Source organism: Lepidochelys kempii, chromosome 2 (assembly GCF_965140265.1).
Source record: "Lepidochelys kempii isolate rLepKem1 chromosome 2, rLepKem1.hap2, whole genome shotgun sequence".
Classification (NCBI taxonomy): Eukaryota; Metazoa; Chordata; order Testudines; family Cheloniidae; genus Lepidochelys; species Lepidochelys kempii.
In genome coordinates, this window is record NC_133257.1 from 240514168 (window position 1) to 240532691 (window position 18524).

Consider the following 18524-nt stretch of genomic DNA (forward strand, 5'->3'; position numbering starts at 1 on the left):
CCCACCCCATTACTGCACAGCCAAGGCTTCCTTAGCAGCAGATCTTGGGCTGAAGGCGGAAGCGGAACTGGGGACGGGGGAAGGAGCTGGTGAGAGAGGCGGAGCTGGTCTGGGGGGACTGAGCAGGCCTGCAAGCATAACACTCCCTTTCTGCCCCCTGTGGGAGCTGGTCTTGGCCCTGGCCCTGCTGAGCACTCCTCCCCCCGCCCCCACACACAAAAAAAACCTTCCTCTGTATGGAATATGTGGAACACTTTATGGTATTGTTGACATTATTATTAAATTGCAAGGAATCTGACCAGATGTGTCATGTGAGGTATCTGCAAAAATGCTACTATTTGCCAAGTAGGATAACCTTGTTTATATGTTTGTATGACCTTTGTATTGGAGTTATAGATTTGTAGGGTATATCTGTATTTCCAAACTTGTGCTGTGTTTCTGGGTGACACCCCCAGACAGATTGACATCAGCACTGCTTAGCCTGTTTGACGGCCCCTCAAGGACCATGAACTGTACAATGAACCCATTAAAAGGAACCAGGGAAGACACCTTATGAGTCAGTAAGGCAGCATGTGGTATGCCTGTCTGCACAGAGAACTCTGAGGCCTTGTCTACACTGCCACTTTACAGTGCTGAAACTTTGTCGCTCAAGGGTCTGAAAAAACACACCCCCCACCCCCCCGAGCACTGCAAGTTTCAGAATTATAAAGTGGCGGTGTAGACAGTGCACTGGTAGCTACTCCCCTGTGGGGGTGGGGTTTTTATAGCGCTGGGAGAGCTCTCTCCCAGCGCTGGTGCCACAACTACACAGCCACGTTAAAGTGCTGCTGCAGCAGCACTTTAACATTGCTAGTGAGGCTTCCATGCCATCTGCTGGGAAGCTTGTGTTTGGGATAAAGGAAGTACAAGCCGCATAGCAAGAGACTATTAAAAGGCAGCTGCATCTTTTCCATTTTGTCTTCATTCCTGCTTCTTACCTCTGGAGTATCTTTTCTATAAACCAAGCTCTGACTGAATGACCCATCCAAACTGTGGAAGTGTTCCAGAGGGACTTGCAAGCCAGCAAACTCACCAATACTGCTAAGAACCTGACATATGACCTCTGAAGTCTTTGTATGTATGTGAGTGCTTTACCACTTAACTCTCTTCTTGTTCTTTTTTCTTTATAATAAACCTTTAGTTTTAGACACTAAAGGATTGGCTGGCAACACGGTATTTTGGGTAAGATCCAACTGACCTGGCAATATGGCTGGCCCTTTGGAGGTCAGAAGAACATTTTGTATAGTGAGCAGAGTTTTAAAATAACTTCTCACTGTACTGGACCTAGGTGCAGATTGAGAGCCAGAGAACTGGAATGCAATCAGGGGGCTGTGTGATTCTTTTCTTTTCTTGTCTTCTTGATAACCAGCGTGGGGATCAGAAGTACAGTTTGTGACTGGTTGGGGAGTTTAACTTCAGTGTTACCCACCAGTCTTGGGAGTATCCGCTCTCCTTTGTGCAGCCTGCCCTGCCCTTGGCATTTCCAGTGAGGGCTACCTCAGGCACACCGGGTCACAAGCTATATGGACAATTTTTATATAGAGACTTTTTTTTTAATGGAAACAAGCAAACAGATTAGTAGCAGCAGTCTCAGCTCACCCTGTGCTTAGCCATTCAGCTGGCAGTGTTCTATAGGTATCACTGTAGCAGTTCAGTAGGGATTTGAAGGACTGAGTTGTGGTTTTTCAATTTTCAGCAAGGGAGGGGTTGACAATGCAACAAGATAGAGTGGATGGTAGGATGAGAAATAGGTGACTGGCATTACAGAATCTGAAACTTTCCCTTAGAGACCAACATAATACTGCCTTTGGCTCAACCTGAGACTTCAATGCTTTCATCACATTGCTGGCAGCACACCATTACATGCTTGCCTGCCAATGGTACAGAAATAGCTAGTAGTTTCACTAGAGTTGAAAGTGTAGTATTTCAGTTTTGCCTTACCATTTCCATTCATCCATTACTGATGTCATGAATATAAAGGAAAGGGTAACCACCTTTCTATATACAGAACTATAAAATCCCTCCTGGCCAGAGGCAAAACCCTTTCACCTATAAAGGGTCAAGAAGCTAAGATAACCTCACTGGCACCTGACCAAAATGACCAATGAGGAGACAAGTTACTTTCAAAGCTGAAGGGGGGGGGAGGGAACAAAGGCTGTCTGTCTGTGTGATGCTTTTGTCGGGAACAGATCAGGAATGCTCTTCATAACTCCTCAGAACTTGTTGTTAAGTTAGTAAGTAATCTAGCTAGAAATGCATTAGATTTCCTTTTGTTAAATGGCTGGTAAAATAGGTTGTGCTGAATGGAATATATATTCCTGTTTTTGTGTCTTTTTGTAACTTAAGGTTTTGCCTAGAGGGATTCTCTACGTTTTGAATCTGATTACCCTGTAAGGTATTTACCATCCTGATTTTACAGAGGTGATTCTTTTACTTCTTTAAATTAAAATTCTTCTTTTAAGAACCTGATTTATTTTTCATTGTTCTTAAGATCCAAGGGTTTGGGTCTGTTTCACCTATGCAAATTGGTGAGGATTTTTATCAACCCTTCCCCAGGAAAGGGGGTGTAGGGCTTGGGAGGGAAGACGTCTCCAAGCGGGTTCTTTCCCTGTTCTTTAACACGCTTGGTGGTGGCAGCATAGGGTTCAAGGACAAGGCAAAGTTTGTACCTTGAGGAAGTTTTTAACCTAAGCTGGTAAGAATAAGCTTAGGAGGGTCTTTCATGCAGATCCCCACATCTGTACCATAGAGTTCAGAGTGGGGAAGGAACCTTGACATGGTGGCAGAGTGGTGGGATCATTTTGAGATTTTTTTTAAGATCATTCTGAAGCAGAAGCACAGTAGGATTTTAAAAGGATTTTTCCCCCCCTTTGGGCTGCTTGGAAGCAGGTTTTAAGCTGAAAACAATTAGAGTTTTTCTGTCTCTGCCTGGGGGCCAGAGCAACAGGCATAACAAAAGGGATCTTTCTTTTCTGAGCTGGAGTTTCCTCTACCTAAAGGCAGGGTAGTTAACCTCCTGCAGGGAAATTCACAAGTTTTTCACAGACCTGAAGAGGGTGCTTTTTGTTTGTTTGTTTTAAGCTAAGAGCAGCTAGAGGGGTTTTCTGTCTATTTGCCTGGAGACAAAGGTGTTAGTTTTTTTTAAAAGATTTTTCTGTAGGCTGAGAATAGCTATCAGAGAACATAGGTATCACATTACAGCACAACTAAATTTTACAAAACAGTTTTTTGTTTGTTTGTTTGTTTTTTAACTCTCGGGTGCAAAGTTAGTTAAAAACAGAGAAGCTAAGACGACAGAACCCAAGGGAGAAAAAGCCAAAGAGGCTGCCCACAGGACAGAAATGGAGGCAAAGGAAAATGAAATGTAGGCTGCCCACAAGAGAGGAAGCATGCTAAGGAGGAAAAGGAAAAAAAGAGAGGAAGCATGCACTGGAGATGGAGAATCATAGAATAGAATATCAGGGTTGGAAGGGACCCCTGAAGGTCATCTAGTCCAACCCCCTGCTCAAAAGCAGGACCAATTCCCAGTTAAATCATCCCAGCCAGGGCTTTGTCAAGCCTGACCTTAAAAACCTCTAAGGAAGGAGATTCTACCACCTCCCTAGGTAACGCATTCCAGTGTTTCACCACCCTCTTAGTGAAAAAGTTTTTCCTAATATCCAACCTAAACCTCCCCCACTGCAACTTGAGACCATTACTCCTCGTTCTGTCATCTGCTACCATTGAGAACAGTCTAGAGCCATCCTCTTTGGAACCCCCTTTCAGGTAGTTGAAAGCAGCTATCAAATCCCGCCTCATTCTTCTCTTCTGCAGGCTAAACAATCCCAGCTCCCTCAGCCTCTCATAAGTCATGTGTTCCAGACCCCTAATCATTTTTGCTGCCCTTCGCTGGACTCTCTCCAATTTATCCACATCCTTCTTGTAGTGTGGGGCCCAAAACTGGACACAGTACTCCAGATGAGGCCTCACCAATGTCGAATAGAGGGGAACGATCACGTCCCTCGATCTGCTTGCTATGCCCCTACTTATACATCCCAAAATGCCATTGGCCTTCTTGGCAACAAGGGCACACTGCTGACTCATATCCAGCTTCTCGTCCACTGTCACCCCTAGTTTTCCGCAGAACTGCTGCCTAGCCATTCGGTCCCTAGTCTGTAGCGGTGCATTGGGTTCTTCCGTCCTAAGTGCAGGACCCTGCACTTATCCTTATTGAACCTCATCAGATTTCTTTTGGCCCAACCCTCCAAAGAAGGAGAAGGCAAAGGCTCAGCAGAATATACCAACAAACCCTAGCAATCCTTCTCCAGGTACCACTTCCTATCCCAGGAAGTTCCCCATCTACAAGGCAGGCGATGATACCGAGGTCTTCTTAGAAAACTTTGAAAGGGCCTGCCTTGGGTACAGCATCTCTACAGACCAGTACGTGGTAGAGCTGAGGCCGCAGCTCAGTGGACCGTTAGCAGAGGTGGCGACTGAAATGCCTAAGGAACACATGAACCAGTATGAACTGTTTAAAACCAAGGCAAGAGTCAGAATGGGGCTAACTCCCGGGCATTCCCATCGGCGGGTTCATAGCCCTAAGGTGGAAACCAGACGTGTCATTTACCTGACATGCCTACCACATTGTGAAACACTGGGATGCCTGGATATCGGGAGCAAGTGTTAAATCTCCAGAAGAGTTGCCCTTCCTAATGCAAATGGAGCAGTTCCTAGAGGGTGTTCCTGAGGAAATAGAAAGATACATCCTAGATGGGAAACCCACAACTGTAATCGAGGCAGGGGAGATTGGAGCCAAATGGGTGGAGGTGGCAGAGAAGAAAAAAAAAACTAGTCACAGTTGGAGCGGAGACCAGAAGGGACAACCTCCGACCTCACCCTACCACCAGGGAGGGCCCAAGACCCCAACTACACACCAAGGAACACTCCAGACACCTTATCGTCCTGCCACACAGTCTCCAGCTTATCTCCAGCAACCCACCTCACCCCTGTGACCCGTCAGCTGGACGATGTTTTAAATGTAACGAGCCAGGGCACGTAAAGGCCAACTGCCCCAAGAACCCCAACAGATTACAGTTCATTGCACTGGAATCACACCAGAGGTCCTCAGGCACAGATGCCTCCCAGATACCCTCAGAGCGGAGGGAAACTGTGAGTGTGGGCGGGAAGAAGGTCACCGCTTGGAGGGACACCGGAGTACAAGTGTCGGCTATCCATGCTTCCTTAGTGGACCACAATTTAATCGACCCAGAGATCCAAGTAACAATTCAACCCTTCAAGTCCAACTCTTTCAATTTGCCTACAGCCAAGTTGCCTGTCCAGTACAAGGGCTGGTCAGGAACGTGGACTTTTGCAGTCTATGATGATTATTATGATGATTATCCCATCCCCATGCTGTTGGGGGAAGACTTGGCCAATCATGTGAAGCTAGCCAAGAGGGTGGGAATGGTCACCCGCAGCCAGGCTAAGCGAGCTGTCACGCCTAGCTCTGTTCCGGAAACTTCTACCAGGACCTGGTCAGAGGTGATGGAACCGGACCCCATGCCAACGTCTGCAATGGCAGTAGTGGATCCAGTCCCAGAGACCCAGACAGAGCCAGTCCCAGAACCGGAGAAACAACCAGCACCAGAACCATTGCCAGCACTGAATCCAGCACTTGCAACCCCAACAACAGAGGGCCCCACCGAACCTGAACCGGCAGCAGTCGATAACCCTACACAAGAGGCTCAGCCGGAGCCTGAACCCCAACGTAGTGCACCAGTGGAAAGCGATTCACAGTCAATGGAAACAGCCCCATCCCCTACATCGCTTCCAGAGGGACCAAGCCCAGATCCACAATCCTATGAGGAATTGATGTCTCCAGCATCAAGGGAACAGTTCCAGATCGAACAGAAAGCAGATGAAAGCCTCCAAAGAGCTTGGATGGCGGCACAGAGCAACCCACCGCCTCTCAGCTCTTCTAATTGATCCAAGTTTGTTGTAGAAAGAGGACTTTTGTACAAGAAAACTCTTTCTGGTGGAAACCAGGAAGACTGGCATCCTCAGAGACAGCTGGTAGTTCCAACTAAGTACCGGGTAAAGCTATTAAGTTTAGCCCATGATCATCCTAGTGTCCATGCTGGGGTGAACAGGACCAAAGACCATTTGGGAAAGTCGCTCCACTGGGAGGGAATGGGCAAGGATGTTTCTACCTGTGTCCGGTCTTGTGCAGTGTGCCAAAGAGTTGGAAAACCCCAAGACCAGGTCAAAGCCCCTCTATAGCCACTCCCCATCGAGGTTCCATTTTACTGAGTAGCTGTGGATATTCTCGGTCCTTTTCCGAAAAAGACACCCAGAGGAAAGCAGTACATACTGACTTTCATGGATTTTTCCACCCGATGGCCAGAAGTAGTAGCTCTAAGCAACACCAGGGCTAAAAGTGTGTGCCAGGCACTAACAGACATTTTTTGCCAGGGTAGGTTGGCCCTCCGACATCCTCACAGATGCAGGAACTAATTTCCTGGCAGGTACTATGCAAAGCCTTTGGGAAGCTCATGGGGTAAATCACACTGAAAGTGTGAGAAACCTTTTTCTAGACTTCAGCTACCAGACAAAGAGTATCTGGAAAGATACAAAATTAAGCACTTCAGCTTTGCTGCCCAAGATAAGGCATCAAGTAATGCAACTCCAACTGAAGCAATTTCAGTTGTTAATGTGGGATCAAATCAATTCAAATTTACCAGTATAAACTGATGTCTTAACGAGTTCTACATTACCATGAGTCTTACACGCACAAAAATTCAATAAGAAACAAAGTACTAACAACCGTCAAGTACAAAAATTGATCTTCTCTTGACTTTTCAACTATGAATTCTAATTCAGAAATTACAAAAATGTAAAATAAGATTGCCTATACTAAAAGTAGGTTTGCATTTCACTAAACTATCTATTCAGTTGAGAGACATGCAACCACTTGAAATTACTACCATTCCAGTATTTTAAAAAAAGCCAATTAAAGCCTTCCCTCTATCTCAGTTTGATTTTTCCATTGATCTGTAGTAAAGATCAAGCCACCTCAACTCTCAAAAATACTTGCTGTTGTAGAAAAGAAAGCCAGAGACTGTTTTGCTAAAGGAAAAGTAAAAAGTAAATTCATAACACTAAAGCATCACTATGAAGGGAATGGATGGGTCAAGGAATAATAATGAAACATGGAACCTTTCTGCTGTAAATCACTCATTTGAATACAGGAATATCAGTTGTGACTGAAAGGGAGTACCATCTGCTGGCTGATACAAAGAGAGCTATTGGTTTCATTACAATTTGTCAAAGAGATGTTGACATCAGCTATTTTGAACATGATTAGAGCCCTTGTTAGACGCAGAGAAGCCAAGGAAATTGAACTTCTCTTATCTCGGAGGTGACCCCAATCCTGCCACTTGAAGGACAATTTAGTGTAGAAAAGCTTACACCCATAGGAGAGGTGCTGGACTGATAGCACTATAGCACTGATAGTCACTTAGAAAACACTTCAGGCTGAATATGAAATGCTAGATGCAATAACTGAAGAAAAGACAAGTCTATTCATTTTAGTGTTTTGCAAAAAATACCTTAAATTACAAGTAGTTTTTGGTCCTAAATTTAATATTGCCTTTAAAAATCTTAACTATACCAGACAAAATGTTGTCCTACTACAGAGAGCATAATTTCCAAGGGTAGGTGAAAGAGGGGAGAGAGAGAATGTTAATTATTCTGGCAGAGCTTTTGTTTTAAGTGGGTTTTAAATATTACACGTGGCACATCTGGGATCTATATTAACCAAGCTATATATGCAGCCCTAGAATTTGGTGTACATGCCCAGTGTGATTAAGTATACGTCCTGTAAATAGAATACTTTCAATATCCCGCCTCAAAATTACTAATTGCTGGACCCTGTGCATTAAAAATAAAGACAAGCAGAATAAGCAGCACATTTCCAACAATAAAAGCAGGTTAAATCTGGGACCTAGAGAACTTGACAACTCCCCTGTATTTAGAGGCCTAATTAAGTTAGTCTGCTAATTAAGAGGAAACAGCATTCTGTGATTTCCCATAAAGAAATTTACCAGTATACATAACTAGTTTTATTTAGAAAAATGTGTAACTTACTATGTTTTAATGTAATCAAAAACAAAATTATAGCGTTTTCTATAGAAACTGTAGAGGTAAAAGTCAGCTCCATTTGTGGGATCTTTACTACTCAGAATTAATCAAAGCAAGACAGACATCCTACTGATAATCCACTTTAGCGCTTCATAGTTTATGCAATAGTCAATTACTAAAGAGGATAAAAGACAGAGCAATCTTTGCAAATAGGTCACTGTCTATATTTGTAATGATTCCAACTTTTCTATGAACAGGAAAAGATAACATTTAATCAGCATAACAAAAGGTTTAGCTCTTTCAAGGAGTCAGGGTCACTTCCCTAACAACAAAAAAAGAGGAGGGGATGCGAAAAGCGAGGAAGTTCCTCGCCATCACCATAGAGGCATCAGGCATGCCCTTAGGAAGATTACCCAGATTCAGCAAATTTACACAGGTTTAAAAATCTGAGGGAATTGTTAAACAACATTAAAGTACTATAATCTAAAAAGGTGTTAAGCACATGCTTATTCAAATCACAAATGGGTACAGAACATAAGTTAAGTGGAAAACGGGAACACAAATTCTAAAACTGAATGTGCCAACTAGAGGCATGTTGCAATAGAACATAACCTTAAAGTCTGATCATGCTCCATGCTGAAGCTATTAATCAATTTGTGTACAATATAACTGCAGAGCAGATGGTACCCAAACTTGCTCATGATTTCATTACAGAAGTTACTTTACAGGATTAAGTCATATGCTCAATATTTTAATCAAAATATTAATTATGGTGCAATTGGTGCAACTCGTTTTTATAAACCACCTTTAGAACAGTCATATAGATGCTCTTTCAAGATAAATGACAATAGAGACTAACTCCAGTGATCAGAAAGGTATGCTACTGCTGTCATTATTGGGCATATTCCAGCTGCTTTACATTTACAGCTAATATAAACTCCAAAATGATTTGTGCACTACATCTTCCAGACACTAAGATTACTACAGAAGCAGATAAATCAGGGGAAAATATCACTTGCTACTTATGACTCTACCAGTTTATTCAGTTCTCTTAATCACACACAGAGAAAGAAGCTACTGGGAAGCCAAGATAGAACATTCAATTCACAACAAAATGACTACATTTTCCTTCCTGTTTCATTCTTTTACTGCAGATGGCCATGACAAAGAGCCAAGTAGAACAGAACTGAATGTTTAAATTTGTTTTTGTTGAAGATTTATTACTATAGAGCAAAAACAATGAGGAGTACTTGTGGCACTTTAGAGACTAACAAATTTATTTGTTAAGCTTTTGTGGGCTAAAACCCACTTCATCAGATGCATGGAGTGGAAAATACAGTAGGAAGATATATATAACAGTACATGAAAAGATGGGAGTTGCCTTACCAAGTGGAGGGGTCAAGACAATTCAATTAAAGTGGGCTATTATCAATAGGACCAAAAAAAATCACTTATCAAAGGTAATCCGGGGTGGCTCACTTCAAACAGATGACAAAGAAGGTGTGAAATTAGCATGGGGAAATTAGTTTAGTTTTTGTAGTGACCCATCCACTCCCAGTCTTTATTCGGGCCTAATGAGCCACCCTGATTACCACTACAAAAGTGATTTTTTTGTCCTGTTGATAATTGTCTCAACCCCCCACTTGGTAAGGCAACTCCCATCTTTTCATGTACTGTTATATCTTCCTACTGTATTTTCCACTCCATGGGTTTTAGAAGGTGCCACAAGTGCTCCTCGTTATTTTCGCTGATACAGACTAACGCGGCTACCACTCTGAAACCTGTTACTATAGAATAGATTCTCAACCTTTTTCTTTTTGAGGCCCCCCCAAAATGCTATAAAAACTTCACTGCCCACCTGTGCCACAATTGTTTTTCTGTATATAAAAGCGTTAAGGGGTAGCAAGGAGGGCAACTGCCAGGAGCCCCACACTTCAGGGGACACCACAAAGCTGTGTTGCTCAGGCTTCGGCTTCAGCCCTGTGCAGCAGAGCTTTGGCTTTCTGCCTTGGGCCCTAGCGAATCTAATGCCAGCCATGACTGGTGGACCCCCTGAAACCTGCTCAGGGCCCCCTAAGTGGGCCCCAGACCCCTGGTTGAGAACCACTGCTATATAGTTCCTGACCAATAAGCAAGATATACAAAGTGGATTGTATACTACAGTAGTGTTCAATTATCTACAGGTAATTCAACTACGGCCCCATCTCCATTCTGCCCTTTACCTCTAAATTCATTGACCATTCCACCTTCAACTATTGCCTCAAGTGGCTCTACTCCAACTTCATTCTGAATCTCCTCTGTTCTGGTTTCCATCTTCTCTACTGCACCCAAATTGGTTACACCAAGATTTCCAATTACTTCTTCAATACCAACTAGCTATGACACTACTTCATTCTCATCCTCCGTTATCTCTCTGCTGTTGACACTTTTTATCATATTCACATTCTCTCTTGATCTTGTCCACCTTTGGCAACAAAGTTCTCCTCTCCTTACTCCCCTCCCTTCTTTTTTAGATATTCCTTCATTCCAGTCTCTTGGAGGAAGATTTTTCCAACCCCTTCCTCCCCGCCCCCTTCCATGGGGTCCCACATGGTTCTATCCTTGGCTCCCTCCTCCTCACACACTTTTTCTCTTGGGTAACCTCATTTGCCCTCCCAGCTTCAAGCACCATCATCTTTATGTCAATGACTCCTAGATCTTCCCATCCACTCCCGACCTGTCTTCTTCCATCCAACCCCACTGCTACTGATCTTTGGCATCTCCTCCCACACATCCTGCTCTCAATTTAAAGTGACTATTTCTGAACTAGTTTCCTCACAAGCCCTCCCCGGTCACTGTAAAACAGCATCACCATCCTTCCTATAATTCAAGCCCATAACTTAGTGTTCATTTGACTCCTCCCACTCCCCTTGCCTACACATCCAGGCTACATCCAACTACAACTGCTTCTTTGTCCATAATAATTCTAATATCTAATGTTTTCTTCCTGGCCACAACACCAGAATACTTGTTCAGGCCTTCAGTAGCAAATTCCCCAGCATTCACATTGCCATCTCCCCATCAACCTCTAGTAAATATGAATTTCAACCACTAAGAATCTTTTCCCATCACTGACAATGTCAACTCCAAACCTTTCTGGATATCTGTGTTACATTGGCTTCCTACCAGTGTCTTTACTTCAAGGACTTGGTCCTAACCTACAGAGCTCTCAACCGGATGGGACTGGCTGTGACTTGGACTATATCCCCCTCTCTATGAAGCCTAAACCCACAACAGTTGCATTCTTCAGAGCCTCTGCAGCTGACAGAACGATGAGACAATCCTTAGTGACTGGTCCCCAGGTACAGCATTCCCCTCCAAAAGAAAACAAGATGACCCCAGAATTCACAAGAGTATAGTTTAAGAACCATCTCTTTACAAAATTCTTCCCACAATAACAATACCCCCTGACGAAAGGATATGAAAAATAATCCAAAACCCACACACATACTCCACACTTATGCTACTGGCAAAGACTCAGAATGTGGAAGACTATAATCCCCCCAACGTAGTGTGTCTTCACAGTTTCATAGCTGCCTATTATCATCATCATTACCATAGTGCCAAGCAGCCCCAATCATAGACCAGGAACTCATTGCATTAGGTGCTATACAAACAACAAAAGGACAGTCCCTGTCCCCAAGGGACTTACAATTTAAGTATAAGGCAAGAGAACAGATGGGTACAGACTAATCAACAGGGAGTACAAGTAAACAGTGAGACAATACTAGGCAGCCTGATAGGTCATGACTAACTATTGTCAAGTTTTTTGTAGGTATCACAGCAAAGGAGAGCTTTAAGGAGTGCTTTGGGGGAGGAAAGAGAGTTAGTTTTGCAAACATTTACAGAAAGCTCTTTCCAAGCATGAGTTTGAGAAAGTACACAAAGGTACTTGTCTGAGAATTTAACAAGTGGGGCAATGAAGGCTAATACTAGGCCAATCGGAGGCAGGAATCGACCCTTTAGTACTGAATTGAGAGGCTAGGTAGACACCATGGTAATGAGCACATTAGATTCTAAGCTTCCCCCTGCAATAAAACTTTATAGTATATATCAATGCCAAAAACTGTATAAAAATGTATTCTAAGATTCTGAGACACTTAAAAGCTCACTCCGCTGTGGCAAAAGTATTAAGCAGGCCATACCCATCTCACCCAAGCTCATACACATCCCTTCCTAAAACCATTACAGAAATGGTGCACTCTAAGACCTGTGAAAAACAGTTTCAGAAACATACCTAGAAACTTTGGTTTACATTTGCTGATAAATTCCCCTCTCAATTTTTCTGAAGAAAATCTTAAAATCCCAAATCCCTCATTACAGACAATAATTAAACCATAGATCTTTTAAGACAACAAGCATGGTACATTTTAACAATTTCAATAAAACCGTTCTTGCTTTTGGCTAAAAGTTAAATCAATCAATCAAAGGAGATAAATGTGAACTTCTGATAGTACTGCAAAGTTTATTATGATACAGACTGCGTAAGACTGGACTCCACAATGAAAAAGAAAGGATTCGGCTTGCCTTGTGAAATTAAAATAAGCATTTGTGTATGCAGATTTGGAACTTCATGTTCTGACTACAGACTGAGAGCAATAAAAACAGCTTTCTAAGCCATTAATTTCTGCACAGCTGACTTCTGCTGAACAATGCTGATTATTGAAAGCATGAGGGACATTCCAGTGGAGAAGGCTGGCATTTCTAATATCTAAACCAAGCCAACACAGTAACAATGACATCAACACTACCACTGCTTTAAACCCTTTGGCTCATAAATGTCAAATATTTAAAATTATATTTAATGAGATTGTGATTCCATATGATGAGATTAAGTTACTCCACTGCTTTAAAAGAGAAAATTGCAAACCACATTGAATATTTGCTTGCTTGTTTCCTAAGGCAATGAGAGTAAAAGACAGCTCCACAGCAATATTAATAAACCATAACCATGTTTTTTCACAGCTGAAATCATAAAAGTCACACCATTTTTAACACCATGAAGATTTCCATCACCAAACACAGTGGATACTAGAAGTATCCATGACATTGGCCTTTTTCCTCTCCAACGCCTCAGAAATGTATGAAGATTAGCATATTCAGTTCACTGAAAAAGTATTTGTTTGTTACTAATATTGCCAAAATTAGCTGAAGACTAAACTGTAAACATAAATAAGTGTGACAACATGATCAGCCATGCAATGCTAACAGCATCTAGTTGTACTACAAATGGAATTGACTGGATTTGCTTCTTCTAATATGATGTTTCTTCCCATTTTAGTAGGATTGTATAAAGCAATATAGAAAGCACCAAAAAAAGTGTTTTAACTAGAGTACCCTTTTAAAAAGGGTTCTCTCATCCTGGTCATGAATTTGGAAGTCATTATATCAACAGCTGATGGGCCACTAAATATTTTGCCAATGCTGAAAGAGCAGTTAAATATACATTTCATCCTTACTTGTTCTCTGTGGTACAGTTTGCTCTCAGTTTGCAGTGGATAAAACATGTTGCTTTAAAAGATCACACTTTAAAAAAAAAAACCTAGAGAAGTGTGACAGTTCAAAGGCTAAATAAATGAGGACATAGTAGCAATATATAAAAAATTTACAATATGGAGAAAATAAATCCAGTGATCCTATTTATCCCTTCTCATTATGCAAGGAAAAGGGTCAATGAAAATGAAAGGCAGCCACCTTAATTAAAAAAAAAAAAAAAAGACAACCATAACCCATAGAACACAATGCCTCAAAACAGAGGCCAACAGTTTTGTACATAAGAACGGCCATCCAGGGTCATACCAATGGTCCATCTAGCCCAGTATCCTGTCTTCCGACAGTGGCCAGTGCCAGGTGCTTCAGAGGGAATGAACAGAGCAGGCAGGCAGACAGTCAAGTGATCCATCCCCTATCATCCACTTCCAGCTTCTGGCAAGCTGAAGCTGTGGACACTCACAGCATGGGGTTGCATCCCTGATCATCCTGGCTAACAACCATGGCTTGACTTATCCTCCATGAATTTATCTAGTTCTTTTTTGAACCCTGCTTTAGTTTTGTCTTTCACAACATCCCCTGGCAATGAGTTCCAAAGGATAATTGTGTGTTGTGTGAAGAACTACTTGTTTGTTTTAAACCTACTGCCTATTAATTTCATTGGGTGACCCCTAATTTGTGTGTTATGTGAAGGAGTAAATAATAGCTCCTTATTCACTTTCTTCACACCAGTCAAGATTATATAGACCTCTATCATACCCCTTTTAGTCATCTCTTTTCCAAACTGAAAAGTCCCATGTTTTTTAATCTCTCCTCATACCAAAGCTGTTCCATACCCCTAATCATTTTTGTTGCCCTTCTCTATATCTTTTCCAATTCTAATGCATCTTTGAGATGAGGCGACTAGTAGGATCAAAAAGGATTATACATATAACAAGAACACCCACCGTTATATTTTATTGGTTAAAGTTTTAGGGGATACAAATACTCATGATTCAATGCATAAGCCAACCTCTCATTGAATGGGATTAAGAAAATATTGCCACTATCCCACTTGGCAATTTATTAAGACACTGTCCAGTACAATGCTCCTTGTACATTCCTCTGAAGCATCTAGTACTGGCCACTGTCAGTCAGGATACTAGACTAGACTAATGTACCACTAATCCAAATGTACATGTGTAAGGTCCAGGTAGCCAACTGTACTGGTTCTTGTTAACCAAACAGTGTAACAAAGCTTTGCAAGTTATGCTGTGGAATTTCCTAAAAGAAAATTGCCTTAATTGTGGCTTTTCATCCAACTGATTCCAGCTAAACAGCCATATAATCAAGATTTCATTTCTAAAATTAGTGTCTACCCTTATTTGAATACCATCCTTAAACTAAAATATTTGTGGGTATTAAATAGGTGCTGATAAATTGACTTACTATAATCAATGTTTGTCAGTATGTACTGAAGCTACAGTATCACAGCAAGAGTGGGAAAATGTAGAATTTACTAGAGGGATAATGTATATCACTGTTTACAGTGACCTCTCAGACTGGAAAAAGCACGCAGAACCTTACATTTCTATGTTAATGGTTCAAAATGGTCTAGAACAAGGGTCTCAAGCACGCGGCCCGGGGAGTTATTTCCTGCGGCCCACCAAACTCCCCTCACCTTCCCCCACCTCTCCCCCCCGAGTGCACCACATCCCTGCTACTCCACCTACCTTCCAGCACTTCCTGCTGCCAAACAGCTGTTAGGCGGTGCTCAGGACTTTCCAGGAGGGAGGGGAGAGCAGCAGGGATGCAGCGCACTCAGGAGAGCAGGAAGAGAAGAGGCGAGGCTGGGGGTTTGTGGAAGGGGTGGAAAGAGGTGGGGGCTCATGGACTAGACAAGCAGTCTGAGGTATGAAATTCAGCATGTACGATTCTTTGCTGTGAGTAGTTGGGAAGAATGTTTGTTAAAAGTGGCAACGTATTTTGTATGAATAGTTACTTTAAAAAAATTCCTGCCATTACAGCTATGTTGATAGACTGTTAGTGTAGATCATCATCAGTGTTACTGACCATATAAGGAATAGTTACAGGTGTTTATATTTTATTAAAACCCCTCTTCGCATTACAGTTTTTAAAAACAGGTTTCAGAGTAACAGCCGTGTTCGTCTGTATTCGCAAAAAGAAAAGGAGTATTGTGGCATCTTAGAGACTAACCAATTTATTTGAGCATAAGCTTTCGTGAGCTACAGCTCACTTCATCGGATGCATACTGTGGAAAGTGTAGAAGATCTTTTTATACACACAAAGCATGAAAAAATACCTCCTCCCACCCCACTCTCCTGCTGCTAATAGCTTATCTAAAGTGATCACTCTCCTTACAATGTGTATGATAATCAAGTTGGGCCATTTCCATCATATACATTGTAAGGAGAGTGATCACTTTAGATAAGCTATTACCAGCAGGACACTGGGGTGGGAGGAGGTATTTTTTCATGCTTTGCGTGTATGTAAAAAGATCTTCTACACTTTCCACAGTATGCATCCAATGAAGTGAGCTGTAGCTCACGAAAGCTTATGCTCAAATAAATTGGTTAGTCTCTAAGGTGCCACAAGTACTTCTTCAGTTTTCAAAAAGTTAATACATTGATTTTAATAGCATACTATATTACTCTTCTTTTTTTCATTTTTGACTATAATGTTATATCATTGTATGAAAAGGTTTCAGTGATGTGGCCCTCGGGCCAATGTACTAGTCCTCATGGTGATTTGAGTTTGAGATCCCTGGTCTAGAACTACAGTGTCAAAATGCCATTACCAGTCAATGGCTCTCTAGCCCTTATGGGAAGAAACTGGTGATCTCCCCAGCCCATTCCCTAGTAAGCCAACACAGACTCTACTAAGATAACCAAAGGTAGGCAAGATACCAGGGTTTGCTATTTTAGCCTAAAGAGAATTTTTTTAAAGCCGTCACTAACTGGCTTTGGTAAGAAACCACCCTTACCACCATTACTTCTTTCACAGCTCAGCATATCTCTGAATTAAAACTCAAATATGCCAGTTTCCATTAGTTAATTTCAAAGCTCATTAGTTAATTTCAAAGCTAGATAGAAATGTTCTTGAGATATTTTCACACTGTCAACATTAACAGTACCATTTCATATCCACTAAGCTATTGATTACATTCACCTATCCATACTTCACAAATTACCAACATGCAATATACATAAGAAATCGATGGCAGTGGCTATTGACAATCACATGCATCTGGATTAAAAAGTTCAGTGATCCCAGAAGTTTAAATTAACAACACTGGGCTTGCTTCCTCTAGGAAAGAGTCACTAAGAACTGCTTAAATTCACATTATCTCTAATTACACGTTCAACACTGAAAAAAATAGTTCTAATTGAAGTTCTTCTATGCCATTCATATCCAAGGACACTGTAAATGAGAATAAGAGCACAAAGCAAAGTACTTTTTATTACAAATAAATTCTACGTGCCAGTTTTTCTTACTTGACAAATCAATGCCATGCTAGATGAGATGAAAAATATGAAATGAAGATTTCACCTTAATCTTCTTATTCTTTCTACTTAGGAAGCAAACTAAAAACCGTAGTAAACTACATCAAAGATGTATAATCGAGAAAGAAAAAAAAAATCCACTTAGATCCTTTTCAAGCTTACCTGCACTTGTTCTGTGGAGCTGCTACTGAGTTCATCTCCAGATTCTGAATCCTGATGGACTTTTTCTGAGCTTTCCCCTGCTGAATCACAGGACTGTTCATGTGAGAAGCTGGTCTTCTCTATTTCCATGAGTTCTGGACAAGTGAAATGGCCCAGACACAGAGACCTGTACTGGCTGGAAACCTTTGGGGACTGCAACTCACTGTTAAGTTTTCCATTATTTTGGGCAAGGTCCAGGCTCAGGCCAAGATTTTGACCTGGGCTACTATCTGGGCCCAGATTCTGATTGGCATCACGAACCAGACCAGACACTTGAACTGGAGAGGATTTTCCAAAACTAGAAAGCTCTGGAGACTTGTTCACATTTTCTGTCGACTTCTGTAAACTATGCATCAGTTTCAAAGAGCTATTTGGCAGACCACCTGATTGTTTAACAGGTGGCATTAGTGCTTTTCGTGTTACTTCTTTCACATACTGTGCTGGCACATAGAAGGGCTTGGAATTTTCATCCCTTTTGACTTGCCACCAATCATCATTAGTCTTTTTCACTAAAATGTATTTCTCCCCTTGTTTTATCACAATCTTTTTATCCTTTGCCTCATACTCATAATCATACTCTACTTCAATGTACAGTGGTCCTGGGAGGATCTTTCCAGCTTTGTCAGCCATCTCTATCTGAAAGAGATATTCACCTTTCCAGGCGAAAGGTAAGGCACATCATGACTTGTTTTTTCTGTTTGTATCCATAGAGCTATAAGAAAAACAAAAACAAAAGTCAATTGCCTAAAATGTCTGAGGAAAAAGTGGTTTCAAAATTAATACCACATATTGCATTAATTATTTAAGTCTTTCGACAAGTAGTAACAGTTTGATAAGGAAACTAAGATCATATCTGAGACCCTATTTATGAAAGTAAAACAATGGAAACCATGATCTCTAGGATTGCCAACTGTAATTGCACAAACCCAAACACCCTTGCCCCCCCGCCCCACCCCTTCTCAAAGACCATGCCCCCCACTCACTCCATCCCACCTCCCTCTGTTGCTTGCTCTCCCCCACCCTCCCACACTTTCACCAGGTTGGGGCAGGGGGTTGGGGGGCAGGAGGGGGTGCAGGCTCTTGGGAGGGGTTGGGGTGCAGGCTCTGGGCTGGGGCAGGAGGGGGTGAGGGCTC

The 18524-nt window shown here is 42.0% G+C and overlaps 1 protein-coding gene across 6 annotated transcripts in view; it reads right to left on the reverse strand.

Annotated features, from left to right (window-relative positions):
- Nucleotides 1-18524, reverse strand: part of ARHGAP12 (Rho GTPase activating protein 12) — a 140679-nt gene that overhangs the window by 114508 nt on the left and 7647 nt on the right. For all 6 annotated transcript variants that reach the window (XM_073334406.1, XM_073334405.1, XM_073334404.1 and 3 more), the window contains one exon: nt 17352-18102. In XM_073334406.1, the coding sequence (XP_073190507.1) occupies nt 17352-18020 (669 nt within the window). In that variant the 5' untranslated portion in view covers nt 18021-18102. The remainder of the gene's footprint in view (nt 1-17351; nt 18103-18524) is intronic.